Genomic DNA, 25,921 nt, shown 5'->3' with positions numbered 1-25,921 from the left:
AAGGCCAAAAATGAAACGATGATAACTAAAACAAGGCAGAAGACATGCATGTTAAAAATGTCAACTAACTGCTCTAGTGTCTCAGGCCAATCACAATTACTTTGTAACAGCAAGCATTTAGTGAAAAGGTATGTCAGAAGAAATATCAGATGCCACTTGCACCTGCTGTTAGTAGTACTGCCACTCAAACAGTTTAGTTGTTTTATATTGTAAGCATGTGTAATAATTAATAGCATCTTATTTTATCATTTTCCATTTAGATTTTTTTCTTTTTGAGATTCCACAAAGAAAAATGGGCATTAAATTAAAAGAGACCGTTGATGTAGACGAAGATGAAGGAGGCACTGAGATATATTTCTGGACACATAATTATGGATAACAACTATGCCACCAGCACCAACAGATCTTGACTTAAGTTAATAAGAACCGTAAAGTTCATTCAGAACAAAATGATTCAAATTACCCCTCCAGGATCTCACTAAGCATACACAAAACAACTCTTTTAAAATGTAGGAGCTGGATTTTCAAAAGCTCAATGTATCTTGTGAAATCTGTGGTTGTGTATTTTGTAAAATCACTGGTAAGTTAAAAGCAAGAGGAAAGGACGCAAAGAATGACCTGACACAGTATGTTCAGGTGTCAGATCTCTAACGCACAGTTTTGCCTCACTGTTCTCTGCTACTGGCAGATATTGATTTCGGTCTATTTCATGGTAAAGCCTTCAGTAACTTTGGCTTGGACAGAAGACAATGGCCAGGCTTGACTGTGGGTCACTGCACATCAAGAAACATCAGAAAACCAACGTGCTTTCATGTCATGAAGTTGATTGATGTTGCTTTCTCTTTCACTCTATAGCGTCTAGAGAGGCATGACCAGTTTCTAATAATTGGTATTAAACCATACCTTCATATAGATACTTCACTGGTGTTTTAAAATCAGATGTGAGGGATGAATGCGTTCGAAGTTAATTATTGAATTAGGCATAAACATCATTAATCATAGGCACACAGCATAGTAATATTCAGGCTCAAGTCCAGGCTGGTACACTTTGAGACTAATGTTTCATTATATTTCTCCAGAATTTCCACACAGCTGCTGTTTAGAGGGAAACATTTATTTATGACTGGAGTTCAAGAGTCACAGTGAGACGTTTTCTGACTGCAGTGTTAAGAAGGAAAAACGACAGAAAGTATGTGTGCATGTCAGTATGCTGAATGTTTGTGTGCACTCTCCAGCCCAAGAATAGGTGGATGCATCATTAATAAGGGTCAGAAAAGGAGAAAGAATAAGCACCAACCAGTTTGCCCATGACAGTAAAAGACAGATGGAGAAGGAGATAGTAATAGGAAGAATTCTGGCCTGAAAAGCACCACTGGATCTAATAAAATGTTTCCACCGGCACTCTCTTGGGAGTTACAGTTCTCCCTATCAACATGTCAGTGAGGTAACTTATCTGAGGGGAAAGCAATTTACACAAGGATCAAATGCATGGCTGAAAGCATAAGTGACGTTGTAGGCATTGGATTGCCGCTCTTCTGGAAGCCAAGGTATGGAAATAGATGTGGAGGAGGATGTAACTTTATACGCAGGTTAACGTGACAAGTTCAGAATATATTGGTGATGAGGAGAGAGTTAGATACAAAATGAGTCCTAGCAAAAAAAACCCCCAAAAAAACAAAAACATTTAAATGCACTGCATGTGGGAAAGCTCTTTGGAGAGAAACATGCTAAGTTTAGTTATGGTTTGGGTACATTTACAAAGCGATTGCCTTATTTGGCACAAAAACGCTTGGATTCCTTTTACCTGCAGAAGCCCGATTTCCTCAAGCTTTCAGTGTCCAAGTGATCCATGGGGATCTTATTGGACTCACTGTAATGTGATTCATCTCCTACAGATTTTTTAAATGTTCTTCCAAGGTAAGAATATTACATTGCACCCAAGTTCAACGGTGATCTTCTTGGGTGGAATCAATTGTATAAATATAAATATGTCAGAAATATGTGCCAAGTGCATTGGCAGAATGAAGGACAAAAGACAAAAACAATTCTAAACAATTAATCATCATATGTCTGATAAGGATGTCAAAAGAACGAGTTGGAACATATTAGCATATTCATCAGAGAGCACTGATGCTCTAAAAGCTGACCATACACTAATGTCCCAGCACCCAACGGCAGAAACAGTGTAAACATCAAGTCTGGAACTCATGAATAGACTCCAGCCATCCTCACATAAATGTCATAATTCCTTCATGTTTTATATATATTTTTCATCATTTGAAGTTTGAATGGCACTCATTTATTCAAGTCATCTCATTGCAACCTGTTGTTTGGCAGTTGTATAATGGCACCTGACATGAAATATCACCACCAACTTCTTATCTTGATTATCCAACTCCTACTGTAATATTCACATAAAAATAGGGGATGGAAACCTGGCTATAATGGTGCATTTAGAAGCTGTAGCGTCAAAGCCGACTTAAATAAGCAGCTGCTCACCCTAACAACTTGACAGGTGACGATGTGTCATTGTGGCATACTGGCAACTTGTTCCAGCTGCCCCCAAGTGTCCAAAAAGGAGGGAGGCAGAGCCCCACCATGAGCTAACATGATGTTAGAGCTTAGGTGTTAGCAAACAATTCTTTTCACACCAGAAAAAAGACCAACATTTCTGATTAACTACATTTATCAGTTGGTCACCTAACCAAATTTCCAAAAAAACGCTCCACAGACTGACAGAAGGGGCAATTTTAATACCACAATCAACTCTTTCACATTATGCTTTTTACGTTACATATTATTCGCTGTTAATATAAAAAAGCGATGACCAGTGGTGCTTTAATACACTGTGTGATGGGGCTAATCGCAGAATGACTGCAGCCAAATAAGAGTGCCAGCAGGGTAACATTTAATGTAACAGACACATTCTGGCTGTCTGTACATTAGTCTGGGAGTTCAGCTCTGTGCTTTGTCCAGTGGACAAAATTAATGAATATGACACCTTAGGGTCGGGTCAGACTTGGACTGAGTACAGTGCAGTAGGTAAAGCAGTACAATATCGAACACATGCATTGGCTGTATGCATTATATAAAAAGCACCACTCCACACATCCTCTCTGGTACTGCTGCAAAGTTGAATCGGAGGCACAACTGTGTGTTTTCACTTTCTGTTTAAGCGAAGTTCAACAAATCTCTGAAAATCTGTATGAAAATTACTGTTTTGTGAATGCAGAAGGAAAAGACTCGAGGCTCCAGAGGTTTCTTCACCACTGCAAGACACACAAATGTGATGGATGTTGCTGCATGAGTTCAGTCTTTCGTTCAGTGAGGTAAAAAGACCTTCATAACATCCTTGTGGGTGCAGAAAAATGTCAGATTATAAAAGGACTCAGTGATTTCCACTGATGCAATCTATTTCATAAGAAATAGGGCAATGACCTAATACGAGCTTTTAATATCTATCAGAACACAGAAAATGAGAGATAGGGAGTCCATCAGAGGAGACATATTAAAACAGAAAACAGCATTTGTTAGTGTTTATACCAACAGCAAACTATAGTATCAAAAACCGAACTGCATGGGACATGGTTTTACGCAGCACTCAAAACAATTTGATCTAAATGTTACAAATAATCATGTAATTATTACGTGTACTTAGAGAACACACTTTCAAGTACATCTTTTTTCTTTTTCTTTCTTGCTTCTTGGCTTCTCTTGCTTCCTTGGAGTAGCACATATGGAAGTCACACAAAGTGGATGTATGCTCACCTGGCGGTGGTTGCGTGTCACTCGAACATCATGCCAGACATCGTCATTGAACTTCCCACTGGCCGGTTCCTCCAGGGTCTCAAAAGCACCAGATCCCAAGTTGATGACCAGCCACAGAGCTCCATTCCTCAGGGACAGGTTGACATAGTCAGCTGACCTGCCTGTGTGAAGCAGCAGCCCGTTCCTCTGCAGGGTGCGGAAGGACAACGTGATCTCATCCATACTGCTCTGAATAGGAGTCTGGGACAGGTTGTAGCTGAAGAACTCATTGCCTTTGAAGGTAGCCACTGACTCCTCCTGCCCTAAGAGGGAAGGAGAAACATCTTAGATAATTGTGTCATTCATTAAGCTTAATTTATCTACTGCTTAGTACTGCATCACTTTATACTTTACTGATGTGTTGAGATAAGACTAAAATGAGTAGAAAATATGCAGACCAGAACCATACAACAAATATTTTTAAATTAACCCGAACAGATCATGAGCGGGTTTGTGGAGCTATTCACATATACTACAAAATCACTGTACAGTCTGATGAAGAAATGTGGTCAGTGGGCGATCACACAATTCTGAGTGTTTGCACATTTAAGAATATGTCAGCTGATATTTTATATTTTTCTTAATGTCAAGAAATCCCAACAGCAAAAATGAAAAACAGCAACAAACTGATCCTACTAACGAGTACTGTCTATGTACTCAAAGCCTAATGTAGTTTACTCCTCTGTTCCAAAGACCGCCATAAAAACAAATGGGTGAGCCACAGTTTTACACTGGGTGTCTTGTTCGCTAATTACAATGAACATGGGCGCCGCAGTTTACTTTGAGTCAATCTCACACTCACCATTGTAGCAGTGCTGTATATCCTCACTAGCACACCAAATCTGAAAATAGGACCCCATTTTGAAATAAATAAAATATGTTATATTATATATTTTGGCTCGAAGCTGAGAGCAACAAGGGAAGTCATAAGAGAGACAGACTCAAGGTTGGTTTTGTTGATTTTGTTGACAATAAGAAAAGTATAGAACAATGCCTCATCCTCCATTCAGGAGTGACATTTAAAAAAAAAAAAAAAAAAAAAAGCTTGTATAAATGTGTCAGGCTTGGATAAACATCTTATTCACACCCACAGTCCATAGAATTGCCAGCAACTATGTTAAATGTGCAATAAAATCTGATGGCTCAAAGAAATACCCCAGTTGGGGGTTTGTTCAGTCTCTCTGTACTTAAAACTAAATGTAGCAGTTTGGTGTAGACCTCCTCTGATTGGAAAGTGTCATGAGACAACACTGCTGTGGTTTAGCGCTATATAAATAAACTAAGTTGAACTGCACTGAAATTAAAAGTAGTTTTCTGCTTTATCCAGAGCAGGAGGAACATGTTGCTTTCTTTCCATTTCATTCTTTCTCACAATTCCACATTGTTAACAACATAACTTGATGCTTGATGCCCCAGTAGAAAGAAGCAAAGGGCAATACTTTATTTTGACGTTGCTGACTGGTCCTGTGGGATTTGGCTATTGTGTTTTGGCTACTAGAATCCTACAGTATTTTGCTTCATAACTAAGTGTTGCACCATTTGACATTGTTTGAACCGCCATATTCAATTAAGCAGATCAAAATTCAGGAATGGGCTGTTTCAAGCCAGTATAGACAACCCTTTCTTAGCTTGTTTGTAAACTGTAGCTGAACAAACTGTTTCAAGCTAGACTGATAAGTTGTCCTTTAAGCCAATGTTTGCTTGTACAGAAAATGTTTGCTCCTGAACTCCAGGGCCAATTTAAGCCAGCAGGATCAGGGGTCCCATTAGTCTCTTCTGTCTGAGCAGTGTAGTGTAGTACTCAACTACTGAGCAGACAGCAACTCGTTAGGATATTGTTCTTGAGCTTAAATGTGAAGTTCGGCATCTGGCTGATAGGTGGAATGCAAACCTAAGTGCAGGTGGAGAGCCAACATAGTGAACACTGTAGGCTACTTAGAGTGGGAAAAAATGACCATGGAACACCAGAGGTGGTGTCCTAATTTAGCAAAACATGAGTGCTTCCATGTTCTGCTAATATCCCCACAGGTACAGCTAGAATTTAATGTACTACCTAAAAAAGGTTTTCTTTTAAGAGATCAGTCCATATAACAATAGGATTTGCAGAATATCATCATCCTGACATCACCAGCTTTTTATAATGACGACATCACGTGCAGATGACCCTGAAGCCCTCTTGTGGGTCTTTGAGGGATCAATGGAAGAGTGTGGGTGGCGGCGGGCCACGTCTCTACTTTCCTGTTCACCGCTAGGAGTTAGTCAGTTGTCTGCAGCCACAATGTTTACCAGCCTGTGAAAAAGGCTGTGTTTGCTCTGACACCAGAAAGACTTTGGCATTAACTCTAGGGAAATGCTATCAGAGACACAGTCAGTCAGTAGACCAGCTAAGAGATGCTGCCGGAGCTGTTTAACACTTTATGCATGTTGAAACCTCTAGCTTGGCCTCAGCTCTGAGACAAAAGAGGCTCGGCAGAACATAACGGCAGCACCAACAACCTCGACATGTCTCTCTTGTTTCTCTTCTCATTGTCACATCTTGCTTCTTTGTGCTACCCCAACCGCTCTGTTTCTGTCGTGCTATACATCATCCAATCTCCTATTTCCTCGCACCCAATGATTTCAGACCATAGAAGTCCCCTCTGAATTCAGGACACTGCTCAGAGCCAGTCCAATGAAATACACAAGTTGAAAATATGGAAGGGGGTTGCAGCTTACTGGGTGTCACTTGAACATTAAATGAGTAGGCTTTAAAATATCTGATTGCAGCCAGTGTTGACTCTATGCCCATGTCCAAAGAGGATTATCTCTAGTGCTATAAATTACTGCTAACTTCTAGCATGATGCCCATCAAACACTGTGGAGGATGAGGGTCTTGCCATCAGGTGAGAAAACATAATCTGCTACTACTCCCCATTAGTGCACCTGTTCCAGTCTGTCTTACAATTATACTATGCTACAGTGGCTACATCAACATGAAAAATGCCAACATGTGGATTGCCCATTAATATTAAGCTTTACAGCTGATTAATTTCAAAGTGGTGCAAAAGCCCAGGGCACAGATGGCAAATGCTGACTTCGTCTCCTGCTCAGGGGCGGGGGAATCAGTTGTCGGCTGGTTGCATCCAAGCCTAAGTCAGGCAGTGTGGGCTTGTGCATGGCTGGGCAGCAGTTTAATAGTGGTCTGGAGGCAGGGATACGCATAAGCAGTCTAGGCGTTTAGCGAGCTACACCTGGACCTGAATAATCTCATCATTTACTGTATATCTATGTATACACACAGAACTGAAGCACAAAGACAAGTTGCCACTCTGGAATTTCTTGAAGCCTGCAAAAGCCTTTAGTGCATTTACATACTGGGGGACTCTTCCCACAGAGAAACAACTGTTAGGTACATTTGATTTGAAATGATCTATGACAAAATAAATATAAATCAAGAAAGACCGCTTTCTTGAATATGCTCTCTGGCTACAGCCGGATTATTGTAAATGTTAATGTCAAATGTTTAAACAAAGATTAAAATGCTGAATGAAACTTCATGTATCCCATGAAGTAAGATGTACAAATTTTGTTACTAACTGTAGCTGTGCTACATCTGAGTATTGCTCAGGCATATTTTCTGTAAATCTTCATTCATTCAATAAATTACCAACTTCTTCTCACTGCATGAAATGGAGCAATCATTTCATGGCAGATCACACTGCAGTTGGCCTGTAGGTAACACTTACTGTATAACTGACTAAATATTTTATAAAGCAGTGTTATTCTAGTACAGCAAACAGTGTTAATGATTGTTGAGGCAGTAACAGCATACAGTAAATACAAGTGCATGGTCTACTCTGTCAGCACACTCGTCAAATAGGAGCGGGAATGAAACATTATCATTTGGCTTTCTATGGACTGATCACTATTTCGATACATGAACAAGTCTGTCTCACAGCGAGAACCCAAAGAGTCCAGACCATAATCTATAACGTCACAGTCATGTACAGCCTCAAGCTGCACCATTTATAGCAGCTGAAAAAATGCCGTTATCACACTGTGAAGCATTCACTTAAGCCTTCATCTACTGTAAATGACCTCAATATTAGTGTTATCAGCTCTACGACAGAAAATATAAGAGAACACCCAAAGCGTTTCATGGTAGTGAGAATAACACAATTCAGATGACATACAAAACTTATCTACAGAGTACAGACAGTACATGATATCTTAAATCGGTTACATTTCAGCACCGATTGGGTTGAAAACAGAGTCTGATAATGAATGAACGTATTCTTTTATGAATCGGTCATGATAGATAACCTTTTTTTGGGGGGGGGGTCAATCTTTAGTTTTTAGAAAACCATATAAGATGTTTATTCAAAATCCAATCATGAACATATTTAATAACTACATTATAATCTAAGTAACATTTTGGTGATGAGGAAAGTGAGGACGAGAGCAGAGAATTAAACCATCAGAGGGGGTCATCAAAGCCAAGTCTCTATGTTTAGAGACAACACTGATTACCATGGAGACAAGACGGGGCCTTTCATCTGAATCTCACAACACGTGGCAGAAAACACAAAGCATAAATACAGAAGACTTAATGTAGGTCAGTGACACACATCCTGCTTATTTAAAATGTCCCTTTCCTGTAATGTCCAAATGTTTTAATGAATATTGTGCTGGATGAATGTTCTTCTTTCTTTTGCATCACAGTACTGCAGCTTTACCATACTAGATATTAATCAGCACTTGAGCTCGAATCAGTTTAGAGAGTGCAAATTGATACACCCTTGTGTGCACTAGTAGACTTTCTTTCTGAACAAGAGCAGTACATGACAGTCTATCCTTGACTATTGATTTTTTGCTGGCAAAAACCTCCTATGTAAATAAAATCTTTTACAATCCATTTCCTTGTGTGCTTATATGAATACTCAACACACGGGCACGACTGCGATGCAGAAATCATTTGAAGGAGATGTTATTTGCAATCCATTGATGAGAGATCATCAACAACTCAATGATCAGACATTTTAAAACTTGATACTATCTTGTAACTTTATGAAAATCAAAATGTTTATATAACAGTGTCAAAAACATAAAAAAAATGCAAAAGAATTTCCTCCGACAGTGCAGTATGTTTGTGTATGTATATGATTGTTTTAACAGGAAAAGACAACAACTTCTGTGCAGACCTGAGCCACCCCTTCGGCATGAGATCCCTTTATTATTTATTCTCGATTCTTGACATCTCTTTATTTCCTTTGCAAACACCATGAAACCAAACCGAAGAGATGCTATGAGCATAGATGCATTACCTTGGCGAAAAACTGCAGAGGTCAAAGGTGATGTTCCAGTAGCTCAGTCAGTGGTCAGGACAAGGGTTTGACGGACAAGAATTGAGTGAGTTGTGAGCATAACATGACAGGAAGCAAAAACGAATAGCCAAGTATATGAAAAAAGAGGAGAGGAAATATTAGTGCAGAACAGTTAACTGAAATGATTTCAGGGGAAGGGGAATGTTGTGATCAGGTGGCTGGGAAGGAAAAGCAAACCAATAGACCCCATACCTTGGCGGTTTAACATCAGGTGCGCCAGACCTTGAGGGAAAGAACAGAAAAAAGGATACGAAAACAGGAAGTTCATAAAGAGGTTTGGGAGAACAAAAGCATTGTCACAATGTTGGACTGCAGTTTGTGACAGACATCCTGGGGTAGGTACGGATGTCAAAGATCAAACTAAAATATAAAGGGGAAATCAAACTAAAAACAGACAAACATCTCAAGGGAGGAGAGGGAAGGCAAGGAGAGAAAAAAACATCTTGATTGGTGCAACCCTTACAGGTAGTTGCTCACACAGATGCTTTTTTCTAAATGGAACACATACTGTATGTTTACTTGATGTAGACGGCATTCGAGATGTATTGGATATACATAAATCCTGCTTTATATCGCAAACACCTAACATTAAGTTAGTCATGGTGGTTGTATGATCTCAAATGGGGCTCTATAGGCTTCATCTCTCATCTTTGTGCACTGTAAGTGGCAAATCCAGATAAGACTATTTAACCTTCTATATGGCAGTGTTTTATAAAAGAGCAGAAATGACACCATTCCTTATCTGCTTGCAACTATCACTATATTCCAACATCTATTAGAGCTCAGTAGGTTTACAGGGTTGAACGCTAACACACTGACATAACAACCGTCATGTAACAGGTACTGTGTACCGCTAATGGCCGCTAACCTTTTATTTCAATACACAAAAAAGAAATAAGAAAAGCAGAATGGAACTGCGACCTCGATGCTGCACTGCGTTAAAACCTCATCATAAAGCAGGCCAGCCAAGAAGAAAAAAAACCCCACATCCCTCCTCCATATTCTGTCAAGAAGAGGGTGGAGGGGTTAGCCCAATACAATAGTTGCTGTGCTGAAAACAGGGGCTACCAGGGCTTATTGATCTGACTCTCTTGCACAGCAAGAAAGGCAGCATACTACAAACTAAATGTACTGCTGATGTTTACAGCATTGCAATACGCACTGACACTCATATCGGGAATGCAAAGAAAAGCTATCATAAAACATAAAACCATAAATCTATCGAGGCGAACTGAAAGTGCATGGCAACCTATCCATCACATGATACTGCTGAGCAGCTGCAGGTGACGGTGTTTAAAAGTCCAGCTGGTCGGACAGCACACTGCAGTGTCCAAATTTGATTTTGTTTTGTGCGCGCCTCCAGTCTGTACCGTCTATGTCCTATACTAAGCACAGACACAGAGAAGCAGACAAAAATCTCAGTGGGTCAGCCAGAAATTACATGGCAAACCTCACCTGCTCCTCTTGCCAAAAAGGAGATAGGGATGATACAATGCAAACACTTCTGCTGAGTACATGAGCCCCACTGTGCCAGCCAACACAAACAGCTCTCATCAGTGCATCAGCACTCTTAAGACTCATGGATCATTCCCAGCTGAAGTCCCAGTTCAGTCGTTACAAAACTCTTATAAAGGGGCAGGTCGCTGTTGTACAAATCTCCTCCACACATTCCACTGAGAAAAGCTGTTCGTACTGCAGCCCTTCGTGTAGTATGGGCTTGATTACCCCTGGGAGGGTCCTTGTCTGCCAACACGTAGGCTTTTGTTACGGTGTGTCATTGCACAGGCCAGTGGCTGAGCCTCTGCTTAGATGGGACTCAACAGCAATCCTGTCTGTATAGAAGACAATTAACAGCTGTGTGCACCCCTGATGTGTCTGTCCATCCAGCATGATGAGATATGTATACACGAGGCATAAACAGTATCACCTTCCTTTCCTTTCACAACCCCTCAGGTGATCTCATTCTCACCAAACTGAACTGAGATCTGACTGGACTTGAGCTTGTTTTCTTCTGGTGCTTTCACCAAGAAAAGGGAAGAGAAAGCATATCTATGACAAGGCAATAGCAACAGGGGTCTAAAAGGGAGGTTTGTTTATCACTAACAGTGACAAAGACACACCCAGGAGCACCAGGCTGCAAGCCACCACCAGCTGAGACAGCAGGAAGAATATCTAGTAAAATCTCTTCCCATTTCTTTTCCTATGGATTTGGAGAGGTAGGTTTTCTATTATCCGATAATAAGAACAAGCAGACACAAAGCCAGAGGCCATTGCTTCATCAAGCAGGGAATGCCCAGTTTCTCCCTGGTGATTTCTGTAGAGCTGAAGAAAAAAGCTTTGACCCAAAGAATTCACAGCTATGACGACTCCACACACTTTTTCGGTCAATGGAGCGAAAAAACTGACCTGCATGAATCACTAATGTATCCCTGACTAATGGAGAATAATGCTGTCGACCAAAACAAACCAGGGAAGGCAGCACTTGACAAGTTCCTCAGCCAGCAAGGTCATTTTTGACTTGCGGCCAGTCAAGGAGTTGAAGAAAAGTGGACAAGGGGTGGTATTGTTGCTGTTGCTGTGCCCTTGAATTGGGGCACCCACTCATTGAATATGCTCATCCTACTTGGCTAAGCCTTACATCCAAATCTCAGTGTGTGGAAATGCAGAGATAACAAGACATATAGAGAAAGTCCCATAAGAGGGGAAAGCCTGTATGAGAATAAGCTGCCCTTTCCCACCAGTAATCTACCAGTTGTCTATTTTTAGAAGAGGCAACGGTATCAGCCGAGTTTCAGGGCAAACAAAAATGTATAATCAGGATGGAAGTCAGCACACTGCTCTTATGATCCTTTTGACTTGGCCTCATTAAATAATAATATTTCAATATTTTAGATTAATAAATGAAAACATACACTCTCTCAAAAACCAGCCGTGCCAGTCAGAGCTGTTTGGAATCTGTAAATTGGTTGATTTACCTTGTGGATGTGATGCGTTAATGATCACTTCATCATGACGCTCCATCAGGGATTGCGAACAGCAATCATTTATTACCATTGTGTTTGCCGTTCCTACACATGCTTTTATTCATCTACATGTGCTGACCTTGAGGAAATCCATAATAAATCAATTCCTTGTTTTCAAACCTTCAAGCGTGTTGCACTACTGGCTAGTGGTTTGAAGTCACAGAGTCCTCTATGATTCAGTGTGGACTTAGCCAATAAAAGTCAGCAAGAGGGAATTGTGACAGATACAATAATAATATTCTTCGTTTTTGTGCTGCCATGCCAGCAAAACAGTAATTACTTTAGCCATACCTGACGAATGTTTTTGTTGTGAACAAACACTGCTTCAGAAAGGAAGCACGAAGGTAAACGTTAGAACTGTGAACACTGTGTAACTAACAGGCACGTTTCCTTGCCCTTCAAACATCTGCCACTTTTTCACTCATTTTATCCTTTTGTGATGTGTTTGTTTTTCTGCTTTAACAATCATCTAGAATTTGTTCACGGTATAATAATTAGCATGTTTTATAGAAAACTGAGGAATTTTTTTTTTTCTCTAAAAAAAAAACCAACAACAAAAAAAGAGATTTTACATTGGTGCAGTACTAAAAAAGCAAAAGACATCTTTATTTCATTTTTTCCTAATTGTTTATGACAGCATGAACTTTTAGAAATGCTCTTCTAGTGCTGCTATCTAAGTAACTTTAATTGAACAAATATGGTGAAAATGCAGATGTTGAAGGACCTCTCAGTTATTATGGTGACATTAATTAGCGAGCATCTCAGAAGAAAGAACCATTGCATGAGGATTAGGATTTGCGAAATTTGTTTTTCCATGAAAAGTACAGTATTATGGAGCCTGTTGTAATGAGGGATTAGACCAAGGTCACTGCTGCTGTGAGATGCAAGCCCACCAGGACCAGCTGTGTCCTTTCTTTCAAAGATTTCTATGCTTGCTTTGTCAACCCTGTACTTCTTACTGTGTCATTACTGTGTGAAAATCTAAAGGAACAACAAAAAAAAAAAAGAAGAAGAAAACAATGACAGTGTGTTTGCACTTGGCATTTGTGTGCTGTGTGAGGTTTTCCTATACGTTTGAGAGGTTTCTCTCTGTTCTGCGTCTGCCTTGTGAGGTGGCTGTCCTTATCTCTCGTTCACAGACCTGTTTTTTGCTCACAACACATCAGAGGACGCTGCACTCTTTTGGCATTAGAGCATGCCCCGCCATGGCCTTTGTCCGCACAGATCGACGGGAGCCCACGTGCTGCATACTGTAGATGAACAAACTCGGAAGGTTCACCTGCTGTGAAAAAAGGTTTCCACTGCCTTAAAGCACTTCCTTAAACAAATAAAGAAAATTCCTGCACCACTTAAAACCCACAGCCAAAACCAAATATAGCACATGGGTAACCATCTTTGCCGTGTCTGGGGGGGGGGGCACGTTAGCTAATGCAAAGATTCATCTATTTCTGTCGATGCAAGAACAACAAAGACTTGCTGCCGAATAGCACATGGAGTTGTTTGAAGGATAGGAAAAAGCAGGCATCTGGTGAGTGTGATTTTTCTGTTGTCATTGTTGTTTTCATGCATTCTGCATTGGGAATTGTCTCCATGTCAAGCTTTAATCCAATAAACATTCTGATGTGCTCTCTTTGCAGCATGTCATTTAATAATGCCAGCCTTTTTGCTGTGAGCAGAGCCATGCCATCTTTGCTCTTATTAAGAATGATTAATGCCTGTTTTTGGAAATAGTGGCGAGATGAAACCTATTCACTGTTACTCAAGTATACAACCAGATACCACAGTCACCAAGTCTGACTTATGGGCTGTTTTAAAGACATACATGTAAAAACGTGTATCACCTTTAATAATCTACTCAAGCCACTGCCACTCCACATGAAAACAAAGACATTTTGCAGTGTTCAGAGTATTTTGCCAAATGCCAAAAGTAAGTGTCAGAAGCAGGATTTTGGAGAGCAGGTGTGCATTGGGTTGGTGCATTTTCAGTCAGTAGGAGTGATTTACAATGTGCAGTGGTTCAGTGCACTTCGTGCTCGTCTCCTGAGCCTGTTGGCTGCCCTTTCACCAGAACCAGCAGTCCTTACTGGGGAGATGGATGTCTCGCTCTGATGCAGACTAAACAAATCTCCCTCCTCACTTTCAATCTTCATTTCTCGTTCAGTATGCGCACCTCATTAGAAACCATTTAATTGTGGTCAGTTGAAATGGAGCTAATAACGAAAGAAACGTCTCTTTTCCTGCCAAAGGAGACTTGTCCCTCCTCAGAAAATAATTTAAATGCTTAAAAAAATATCATTGTGCAAATAATATTGAAAATCTCATGAATGTCAAGGCCTCAGTAATCAGTCATGTTATGCCAGAGGATTTATGCCATCATATTTGGATTTAGTCCACATATCAACCTTTAAGCATAATGGCATATAATGGCATAATGACTTGGTAAACCTTAACATTAAACAGTAGTTCAGATGAGGAAAAAAATGCACTGAAGAGAGAGGAAAAATGCAGAAGTTATAAATAATAAAACAAAGCATCTCTGTACAGTCATTTTCTGTGAGGCAGTATATGAATGCTCCCCATATTGTTCGACACCCACGTATTCTGCAGACCTCTGCAGTCACCTTGAGCACACTGATTATATATATAATGAGCATTCATCACATTAAGCTCTTTTTCCTTTACTGACCTCGTGACCAGTGAAAGTATATCTCCTTTCAGCTTAATTTGTTGGATGTCAGAACTGCAGTCCAAACAGACAATAACAACCTGATAATAAGCGAACACACTCTCACACACCAATGCTGTAACAACAGCCTTTGCAAGTAAGACCATCACGAAAAACTAATTATACTCATCATTGTTCTCATTATATAATGCAATGTCTTACCTTCTACTTCTTTCTGGACAGCTGCAGGAGAATAAAGAAAAACAGACATATTTAATGCTGACCATAGGATATCGAGTATTAAACCACTATCAGTCCACTATTTCCATTTAAACTAACACAGATGCTAGGGAGAGTCACGGTCCAGTGCAAATGACTTTCATCTGTTTTTGAATGATTATACCTTTAAATGTATCCTTATATTCAAAAGCCATTATATTTATATTTAGACTAATATTATGTCGTCATCAGGAAATAAGTCAAAAGACTTTCATTGAAGACTGTATAGTAGTTACCATGATGGGATACAGATCAGCAGTAAGTTCTTACAGTGTGTACAATGGAAGGAACTTTTTAGTCACCCCCACCATTACCCCTGCTACTGTGGAAGAAGGAGCTTTCTAGTCAAAAATGTATTATTATAAGTGGGAAACTCACAAAAAACATCTTGTTCACTTTGTTACATTTTTCTTTTCTTGAACTAACAAGAACTCTCACTTTAAAATGCCAAGTTCTGTCCTTACTGTTTTGCAGGCTTTCTAGAATAAGGAAACCCATTTGGTCGCCTGTGAAATGTCCCTGAGTTGAAAACATGCAAACATCTGTCGCATTAGGAAGCTGTTATCGCCTACTCTGTGACTTGTGAACATAATTGCTGAGAGAGCTGGACTCACACGGAAAAGCATCCTTTATGTACTGCTGTAGTACATGTTGACCGGGATTGCTTTTAAGTGTAATTTATTGATTCTTCTCTAGATCTCAATGAGGGTTTCGCCCACATATTTTGAATGGCAAAAGAGATTTTCAGCATTTATAAGCTCATGGACATAAGGACGCCAAGCATAAAACTCTACACAAATAATGTATGAGTCACATCACTGGATGACTTTGGATGGAATATCTCTGCTCTACTCTGCCCTTTTGTTATGTTTATTTTGCTGTGCTATTGTTACACTACGTTTTAGCATTTACCATTATCCTGTAGTCCCTACTGTAATCAGTGGCCACCGTTCATAACCTCTTTAACTTTCATAGAAAACAACAAATTTAACTGCAAAAATTAAGTATTTCTGTCCCAGAATGTGACAAAGCAAAAAATACCACAAACAAAAAAGGAAGACAATTTTCTTACCTTCATGGCAGTACCTTCCCCTGTAGCTGGAGTTGATACAGTCACAGACGACCTCTCCTTGGCTGACGGAGCACAGGCCTTTGTTGCTGCATGGAGAGTGTGTGGCACATATATACTCCAGGTCACTATGAACAGCCTGACCATCCAACAGCACTGGTAGCGCCTCCCCCAGTTTCAAATTGGCTATAAAGCCCTGGAATGGTGGCTCATATTTAACCGTGCTGGATGTCAGGGCAGAGAGGCGAACGTCAGGTGAGATACCCCCTACGTAGAGGTCACTGGCCACTACCATCTCCTTTCTCTTGGACTTCAACTCAGCCACTTTCTCCTCATTGTCCACCACCAGTCTAGTTTCTCTGTAATTACGAGAGACGAGAATTCTGTGCCAGCGCTGGTCATTGATATGTGTCTCTGTGTGCACGGAGGCTGGTTCGGCACAATGAATGGTGAAGCGCATCTGGAGCCTCCCATCTGCAACTAGAAGCTCGAGGAAGTCGCAGTTACCTCCATCATCCAGATAGAGCACCAGAGCTCTGCTGACATTGGTTTTCAGTATAAAGCTGAGCTCACCTGTTGTTTTAGCATCCCACTGGCCATAGCGTGTCCACTGACCAGGCACCCCCTCATATTCCAAAGCTATTCCTGTTAGCACTAACCCAGCTAACAACAGTAACCAGGAAGCCTTGCCTTTACACCTGCCCATGATGGTTAGTATCTACAACTACTGTGGTCTCCCCTGTGGTCTCTAATTCATATGAATCCAACAGAGCTGTGAGGAGGAAATGTTATCTTTTGTTGTCACCCTAAAATCTTCACAAATAAGACTGTATCTCCCACATGCAGTTAAACTGTTTCTTTATCCTTGGCTGCCTTTCCTTTTTATTTTTCCTGCCATCTCTCCATGGGTGACACGTGACAGAGCGAGCAAATGAGGCACATTGCAGAATACTTTGCATCTACTTTGGATCGGCTGAGAAAGAGAACAAACAACACAAGTGATCCACAATACTGTGTGCTTCCTCGTCTTCGCCATCCAGTGTCTTGGCCTCCATCCAACACTGTTCCTGCCAGTTCCCCATGGGTTAGCTAGGCACGCTGCTTAGGTACAGCCTCCATTCTTCTCAGCCTCCCAACATCCTAAGACATAAAAGAATAACGTAGAATGAATAGCTGAAAAGATTATTAACAATTAATGCTACAAAAAAAGAAAGGAATATGCAGTCATTATGAGCAACATGGAATAACAATTACAAAATGTAACAAATCATTAAAATGGCAGAGAGGGAAATATGGAAATGAGACTGATACAGAGGTTTAATCATTCTGAAGAAATCAGAAATCAGCATTCAGCAGTGGTTCACATTTTTATAGCTCATCTCCAGCAATTTGTTGTTGACTGCTGGTTATCATGAAGATCATGATTACAGCCTAGACATTCCAGCAACAGGTCCTCAACATGATGCTCGGGGACCCCACCTCACCTCTTCGGATTCAGAAACAAAGGAAAATGCAGGGTCTCGCATTCACTGACACCTGATCTCATTTCCAAAACCAAACCGCAACTGTTTTGGCACAGTCCATAGTCTCACTAACTTCACTGATGTTGAGCCTCTTAAGCCCCCTGCACTCCCTGGGCTCAAGCTAAGACATTACAGCTGGAGGACACATACAGGCCAAAAGCTGGGAGTGATGAAAAGGAAAGTATATGTTACAAACAAACAAACATAAAATTCAAGAGGGTGCACTTCACAGGCCTAAGGACACAAACAACGTTATGCACCAGTCTTGGACTGAAATGGGAACCTGCCCTGACTCATTATTACCATTCACAAAGGCTTGAAACTACAACTGTTGACCAGTAATCCTGTGTAATGGGGAAACAGCACATCTGAGAGATGAAATTTGTATTTAAAGGATGAGGAGGGCATTTGTTTATCTTTTCAATATTAACAACAATTTCCCATACAGATAACAAAGCCAGTGATAAATTTATACTACAGACAAATACTGTCTTCGCAGTCACAGCTTGATATAGCTGGTGTCACAGTGACAATAAATTCCACAAAAAAAGAGCATGTGATCCTATTATGAGAGATCAAAAGGAAAATCAGCAGCTATTATCTATCACAACAGACCTGCAGTGTACAGGCATCACGAATACGTACATGCTGTATGTCATCCATCAGCCACATGATCACAATCAAATTATGTTTGATTTAGACAGCTGTGTATGCTATGAATGTTGAGCTTTTCTGCTCTTAGTCACAAAATGTACCAAAGTCTTCTCAGAAAAAGAAAGGAATATAAATACTGTAGAAGTTTACATGCAAGGGATTGATCCACTCAGACCCAATCAATTAGTCTGCAATAAATGCAAACTGTCAATAACTTATCAAGTTAAGGCTCTGGGGTTTGCAGAAGAGCAAACCACAAAAGAGCAAATTTGTCTGAAAGGAAAAAATAATCTTTATGTAATGTTAAACTGAATTCTTTTTAGGGTGTTTCTCAACTAGGAGCAGAGGCATTTCATGCAAGTTTGGCCCAATTTCATCTCTGTCACAGAGAGAAATATAATATGTGCTTGAGTCTGCAGGGAGTTACAGCCTCTGCTGGGTCTCCTGCTGATGAGGGACTGCAACAGTTGGGTTTATTCGCTGAAGGTAGATGTCGCAAGGAAGAGTGCATCACAGCAAATAAATCAAAGTTTCTCCCACACGTATCAGGAAGCTCCAGGCTGGTAGAAAACCCTTCTGATAGACGGGTTTATCATGGGAGTAGCTGTATCGTGGAAGGTCATAAAAACTGACACCCTCCTCGCAGGGCAAATTGCAATTTGCCAGTTCAGGTATAGAGTGTGAAAAGCTTCTCAGAACCTGTCACACCTACATATGACTTCGACTTCAGCTTGTTTGATTTAGACAAATAACACATTAGTATGACTGTGTATAAAAAGACAAGGAGGTATGTGGTGCTTTCAGCTTCACACTCTCGCCACATGATTTTGAGTTTTGCAGCAACTCCTATTAATACTCATTAAGAGCAACTTGTGCTCCCAGATGTCAGTGTTAAGACACATAAACACACCATAATATGGATGGAGACTGTTGATGATAATAAATAAGAAAATACATCCTCTGCCAACAGCATTCATAGACAATTCACTGCTGTTAGGAAAGCAAGCTTAGTTCCAGCTACAATGAGCTCACACTGGAACAAAATATGGCCCAACATTCAAATATTCAAACACTAATGTATAATCTGTATGTAAACGTTCATGTTTATATAGTTCATATGAACTGTATAGCAGATTCGGAAAACAATTTGTACAAATTTGTTCTGGGCCAGATATCCACAACAACGTTGGTTTTCATCTTTGACATCTCCCATGTTTCCAGTAGTCACCGCTCCTGTTTTTTTTTTGTTTTGTTATTTTTTTTTTTTTGTCCCCCTTTGTTTGTTTTCTGCTTACATCATTTGCACCAACACTCTTAATATCTCAGGGACTATTAGGCTAATACACACAGGACAGGTGAAACATACACAGGCCTATTTCCCACTGGGGCTTTGTTATGTGATGCTAGTCTAGCAATACCTTTCCTCTGCACATAAAACAACAAAAAACAAACAAACCTTTTAAACTGATTTAGCACACTTCCCGAACTTAAGTAGGCCTTGTCATGGGATTTTAAAAGAAAATATATATTTTTAAAATCTACTAACTAATTTTTCAAAGGAATATCACAATAATACTTTTAAATACTAACTTCCTTTTTGTTAAAATTCAATGAAAGCAGCTTCATAAAACCAGAAAACATGCCACTAAGGGAAAAGGAAAGAATTTCATTGTTCCCAGTCTTTTCATGCTTTAAGAGGATTGTTTTAACTGAATAGAGAGCACAGGTATAGTACTAGTAATAAGAATTCAATTAAGTATATAGTAGAGAGTTGAAATGGGGGCCCGGGGGCCCCTGGGGTCAGCTGCTCACCTGTCTACATAGGACCCACTGTTGGTCACACAATAATATATCAGCTTGTAAGTAAGGTGTTTACAGTTCAGCTTGTTAGTGTAAAATGCAGCATTACCTCCTCTACAGTGAATGGGTTTTGTCATTGGATAATATGCTCTTTCTTCATTAAAAACATCAGGCCCCCAATTACCCATCATGGTCAGAATGTGGAGGGAGGACATCAGGGTTGGCCAATTAATCTCATTTCAGTGGTTGTCTGTGGCAACGAGATGGATACAAAGGCTTGTTTTTCACCTGCCTCATATTTTTACTTACGCTTGGTTATAGTACTACAACACAAAAAATAGATTATAGTAACATTATAGTTACCTCTATGGCATACTAAAAAGTGCCACTGTAATACTACTAAAAAATCTTATTTTTTCAATGTGTGCATCCCCTCGTTATACACTGTGATAGTAAAGAACATCTGCATGATCAACAGTATGATCAAGACACAGGAAATACTAACGGCTGTGATTACCTGCACGAACTGCCAAATGGCAGAAACTTAAAAAGGGCGGGCTAAGGAAGTCAGGCTGAAGGGAGGTGTAAACCAGTCTCCTCTAGTGAGTATTCTTCTAGCAAATGTCGAGTCACTGGATAATATGCTGGATGAAATCACGAGGAAGATGGTTTATCAGTGGGACACTGAGAACTGCATCGTTAAGGTTTTCATTATACAGGCTGGTCTCCTAACCTAGAGCACCTAATGATTGGACGGTCCACATTATCTCCCGAGGGAGTTTACACAGTCATTCTCAAAGCAGCGTACATTCCACGACACACCAAGCCCTGGACGAGCCGTTACAGGAGTTACAGGCTCATCTGACATTAATTGCAGCTTGCCTCGAAAATGGACGAGAGTAACTGACTGCAGATGGAGGAGTCGAGTCGATTTGATTGGACTTGTGGCGGTTGGAGGACCATTAGCATTCTTTGTTGCTGATGGGGTGGTGGCAGCAGTAATCCTATTATTTTATGGAGATGGACACGATGAAGACCATGCATCACAATCAGAAGTCTACAAGCTAAAAAGTATGATACCACTTTTTGACTGATTACTAATCAAGTGCTAATAAAGTAAGAAAGAAATATTAAACGCTGTTAACTTTTTTCTAGTGAGTAAAAAGCTACTTAAATAAGAATATAGAAAACAGATAAAATAGATGTGCACAGAAGCAAGAAATGAATAAATGCATAAGGCAAAAATCAAGCAAAGATAATATAGAGCAGCAGTAGTGATGGCAAAACATCAATGTCAAATAGAGATGTATGTTAATGATTTGTTCTTGTGTTTGCCTTCCCTGCATGAACTGAACACTGACCTGCTGTGCTGTTAGATGTAAGAGACTGTTCCTAATGGTGTGAAACAGAATTCTTTGGCAGGTGCTTTATTATAGGCCCTATTGTGTCAACTGAATGGATGTACTGTATATGCAAGTGTATGTTGCAAATTACTTATATAGCTGCAAGTAAAAACAGCACTTACAATTCCTTGCCCATTTGTAATGACTTGCTTTAACATTAAATGTATACTATACAGGGTGTGCGTGTGTGTGTGCGTGTGTGTTGGGGGGGCATAATTTGACTTACTGCTGAGTTACTTTCACTTATGCCACTGAAATCAATTTCCTGCTGTAATGTTACTAACAAACCAAACCAAACTGTGTTTTTTTTTTTCCTAAACCTAACCAAGTAGCTCTGGCACCCAACCAAGCAGTTTGGTGCCAAACCTTACTGTAAGCGTAATGAATTCCCACTGCTGGCAGGACACGGTAGTCAACCTAGAGAACACAGCATTGTGTCTGAATCACCCAGTGGTTCATGTATGAGGACGTGTTGCCAGGACGGCGTCACCATCTGTAAAGGGCCTTTGCTCCCTGCACCATAGGAATGAGGCCAACAGACTCATCAAAGAATCATGTGAATTCTTTGTTGTTTGAAATGCATCCAATGATGATGGTGTCATCCACAAACACATTCGCTGTGTGACTCATCCTCCGTTTACTGCCTGGGACAGGAAGACGGATACCCTAGGCGAGTGGGACACCTCAGCTGCCCGTGTTCGACAGGTCGTCCGAGGAACAGCTGCTCCTTGAAGCACTGTGCAATGAATGAAGGGCTCACCACCTAATACCATTTCAATCAGCCACCTTTCTCTACTCAATCAGTATATTCTCTTAAATGGAACATCTTCAGGATCTGTCTCCTCAGGACCAACATTACACTGTTGAATAGATTCAGCGTGGATGAGTTGCTGTTACTAAGAGTTAACCTGTTTCCCTGGGGAAGGACAGAGCGGCAGCCAGAGGGGCTGGAGGTTCAACAGCTACTGATTGTGCATGTGCACATATCACACAGACTCTACACTGCAGGGATTGGGAACTAACAGTTTTTCCTTGGATCCATGGTTGACACCAAACAACAGGAAGCGCAGTGTGATACTCTGTAACGTTTCAGTGAACACAGTGATCACCTTAAAGCACTGCTCCTAAAAATCAGGTGGATAAAAAAGTGAGAGAGCAAAACAGCAATTAGACAGTGAATGAAATAAACTAAATCCATTGGCACAAGTGTGCTTCACATATCTGACACATGCTGGCAATAATGGCCTGTTGTACTGTGCACGACTGCTCACCTGAATGTGCTTTACTCACTACAAGGTTAAATAGGATTACAGAAACAATGTTTCCATGTGCTGTGGAAGGTACTGTATGTATTTTATGTTCTGTCTGGTTATGTTTGATTTAACCATATATGAGGTGCATAACTGCTTTTTTGCAGGAGCGCATTACAGTGTTGGAATCTGGATAGGAGACAGCTCATGGTCTTCTTGCCTTGCAGCATGTCTCTGTTGCATGCATGGGTTTCTGTTTAATGCTTCAGTGAACTGCAAGCATTCTGAAGTCATTCTTATCTACAGGTTACCCAAGCAGGTTCTGCACTTGCATTATGGAGAATTGCAGTATTTTTACCTACTTGGTCATTGTTCTCCCAGCTGTTTAACTCCATTCTTTTCACCCGTCACGTTTTCTATTAGAGGGCCAGTGGACGTGAGTCATTCTCTGAATGGCGCCTGCAAGACTATGAAAGCAATTACAATAGGCCTATAGGAGTAAACATAAGGAAAACTGCACTCAGTATGCAAGCCCAGTCTACTACAAGCATGGGTCTATTATGGGTCTGTGCACCGAGTAAAGTAGCAAGTAACAACTTCACACCTCACCTCAGTAATCCTTTGCCCCCTCGACCTTAGAGCTCATAGTCTGAGTGATGCTCGAAGCAAAACTGGGAAGATTTTTTAGGATGTTAATTGCCAAGGTGAGAAAATGAAGTGTCCTTTGTGACTTCGCTAAAAATGAATTTTACAGAAACAACATCTATTCCCTAAAGGGATTAGACACAACTCTTGATTAACTGTCAAGAAACTACATCAGCTTTTACTGTACCTCGGATCTGCTGAGTTTTGACAATGTACTTTCTAAATTAACTGGCACCAACAGGACATTTTATAAATTATTGTACTTGGTAGATGTTTTTTAAAAAAGGTGCTACAAAACGGTTTTGCCAAAGAGCTCCGGAAATGTGTTGTGGACTAGGAAACTTCACTCGACTTTCCATCAGCGTGGGGGTGAATAGATAATGACTAAATTTTCATTTTTGGGTGAACTGTTCCTTCAGTTGTAGAGCTCATGAAAGACATTTTTTTTTCGCTTTGTTTGCCTCAAATAATGAATCATTTATGCATCTGTCTGCATGTTTTAGTAATTACAGAGTGTAAGTGGGAATTGACTTCTTCAAATAACTCAGAGACACAGACACATGCATGTTTTTCTTTTGTGTTTCTTTTTTTCAGAAGGGACAAAGTGTGGAGGCATGTAAAAGTCCCGCTAATAATTCAGAATAACACCAGTCATAACATCGTCAAAACTCCCTTCCTCCAGATCAGCTCAATATTTATTTACTTTTTCATATTTAATCTTTGTTTCCCCAGGAGACAGTACATATTGGGTACATCCCAGCTCCCTTACCTACATCTACGCTTTCCATCTTCACGGACAAACATAGAGTACAAAGACAGTTAGTCATGAATATTTAAAATAACAGACCTAATGATAGTCATCATGAACGTAGCTGAGTAACTCTGTAATCACTTGGTTTCTTTCTCAGCTTGTTCGCCTCCGAAGGGACCACCTGGATTAGCACACACAGAGAAGTACTGAAGCATGGCAGACAAAGAGAGTCACCAGGAGATTTTCAACGCACCACTAAACCTTCAGTCCGCACTATGTCAGCACTTTGGCTTCCGAAAAGAAAACTGTCAATTTTATTTAATATTTGCATAGTTCGGACTTTGCCTTTTTCTTTTCTTTGTTTGCATATAATTTTTCCAAACACCTCTCACAGTGACAGAGTATTCTATTTCATTACACTGAACTGTACATGTATTTTACTGTTGTATTGCATATACTGATATACCCAGAGTAGAAGGTAGGAAGATAGATAGATAGATCAGACATGACTGGTATAAGCTCATCAAGGCTTTCAAAAAACATCAACACCAACACAGAGACAAAATCAGGGTGAACAGTTTGATGCCACAGATGTGATCTGAATCATCAACTATCTCACTGGCAGGTCACAGTTTGTGTGCCTCAGGGGATGAGCTCAGTATGTCTTCCCCGGTTACTGCACTCGACTCCACCTTCTTGTTCCTCCTACACCACCGTATTCCGTTCTCACACCAAGTCACAGCCAGCAGGAGTTTGCATATGATTCTATGATAATGCATCTGATAGTGGTTAGCAGCCTGGCTGAATTAAAAATAAGTTGGCGAAGGAGTATCAGATTGATTTGGAGAAAGTAAGGTTGTTACGATACCAGAATATACAAAGCCAGTGTAAAAAAAGATACGATGCCTCTCTCAGTGCCACGGCAAAAAGGGAAAAAAACGTCCAGTATTTTTATACAACCTGCACACAGTGCTGGTACAGAACACACACACTCACACATTATGCTACAAAGTTAATATCTGGGCAGCCTTATGCTGAAAATCTGATCGGAGACCTGATTTTGTTTTTCTTTTTTTTTTTTTTTCAATAGTTTTGGTCTTTTCAATACTTTTGAATGCAGATGTCATTGTTTTAAACACGCAGTATCAAAAAAGTATTAATATGTTGATACTTTTGACAACCTTAGAACAAAGTTACTAAAGAGCAGCTAGTAAAGTTAGTAAAGAGCAGAACTGAATATCTAAACTAATGAACTAATCAGGAGACATCACCATTTTAATATTATATAAATGATATAACAATGTACAGATGTAATTGATGTAAAAATTTTCTGAATGAATAATTCAAAAACTGTATATTTTTTAACGTACATAAGCTGAAGGAGCTTCTGGTCAGTTAAAAGAAAAAAGAAAAGGTAAATGTGAATTCTGGAGCAATGAAAGCAGAGTTTATAAATAGGATATGCATGCAAATATAAGCAAGAGAAAGGCAGCAGGGGGTTGTCACTCAGGCACTGATACTGCCTGGGGACTTACAGCACAGTTACAAGGACAGCACCCGCCCTCCACCCTGCAGCACCCAGGACGGAGCCACAGAAGGCTGCTCAGCTGTGTGGGATAACTCTAACAAGCTGCTAGCTCAGTCTGGCCCAGCTGAAGCTTCTTACACTGTTTACTAGGCGCCTATAAA

General features: G+C 40.2%; 1 protein-coding gene across 3 annotated transcripts in view; it reads right to left on the bottom strand.

The window, feature by feature from the left end:
* LOC124070879 (neurexin-2-like) overlaps nt 1-25,921 on the bottom strand; it is a 108,306-nt gene that overhangs the window by 67,494 nt on the left and 14,891 nt on the right. For 2 of the 3 annotated variants that reach the window (XM_046411196.1, XM_046411195.1), the window contains exons 2-4: nt 16,210-17,346; nt 15,081-15,101; nt 3,769-4,070 (exon numbers count right to left, since the gene is read on the bottom strand). In XM_046411196.1, coding sequence (XP_046267152.1) covers nt 3,769-4,070; nt 15,081-15,101; nt 16,210-16,912 — 1,026 coding nt within the window. In that variant the 5' untranslated portion in view covers nt 16,913-17,346. Of the gene's footprint in view, nt 1-3,768; nt 4,071-9,110; nt 9,123-9,362; nt 9,393-15,080; nt 15,102-16,209; nt 17,347-25,921 lie in introns of all 3 variants that reach the window. The other variant, XM_046411200.1, reaches the window with a different exon arrangement.

This window comes from Scatophagus argus, chromosome 14 (assembly GCF_020382885.2).
Source record: "Scatophagus argus isolate fScaArg1 chromosome 14, fScaArg1.pri, whole genome shotgun sequence".
In the NCBI taxonomy this organism is placed as follows: Eukaryota; Metazoa; Chordata; class Actinopteri; family Scatophagidae; genus Scatophagus; species Scatophagus argus.
The sequence above is the reverse complement of the archived record's forward strand: the minus strand, read 5'-3'. Positions and strand labels throughout refer to the sequence as shown.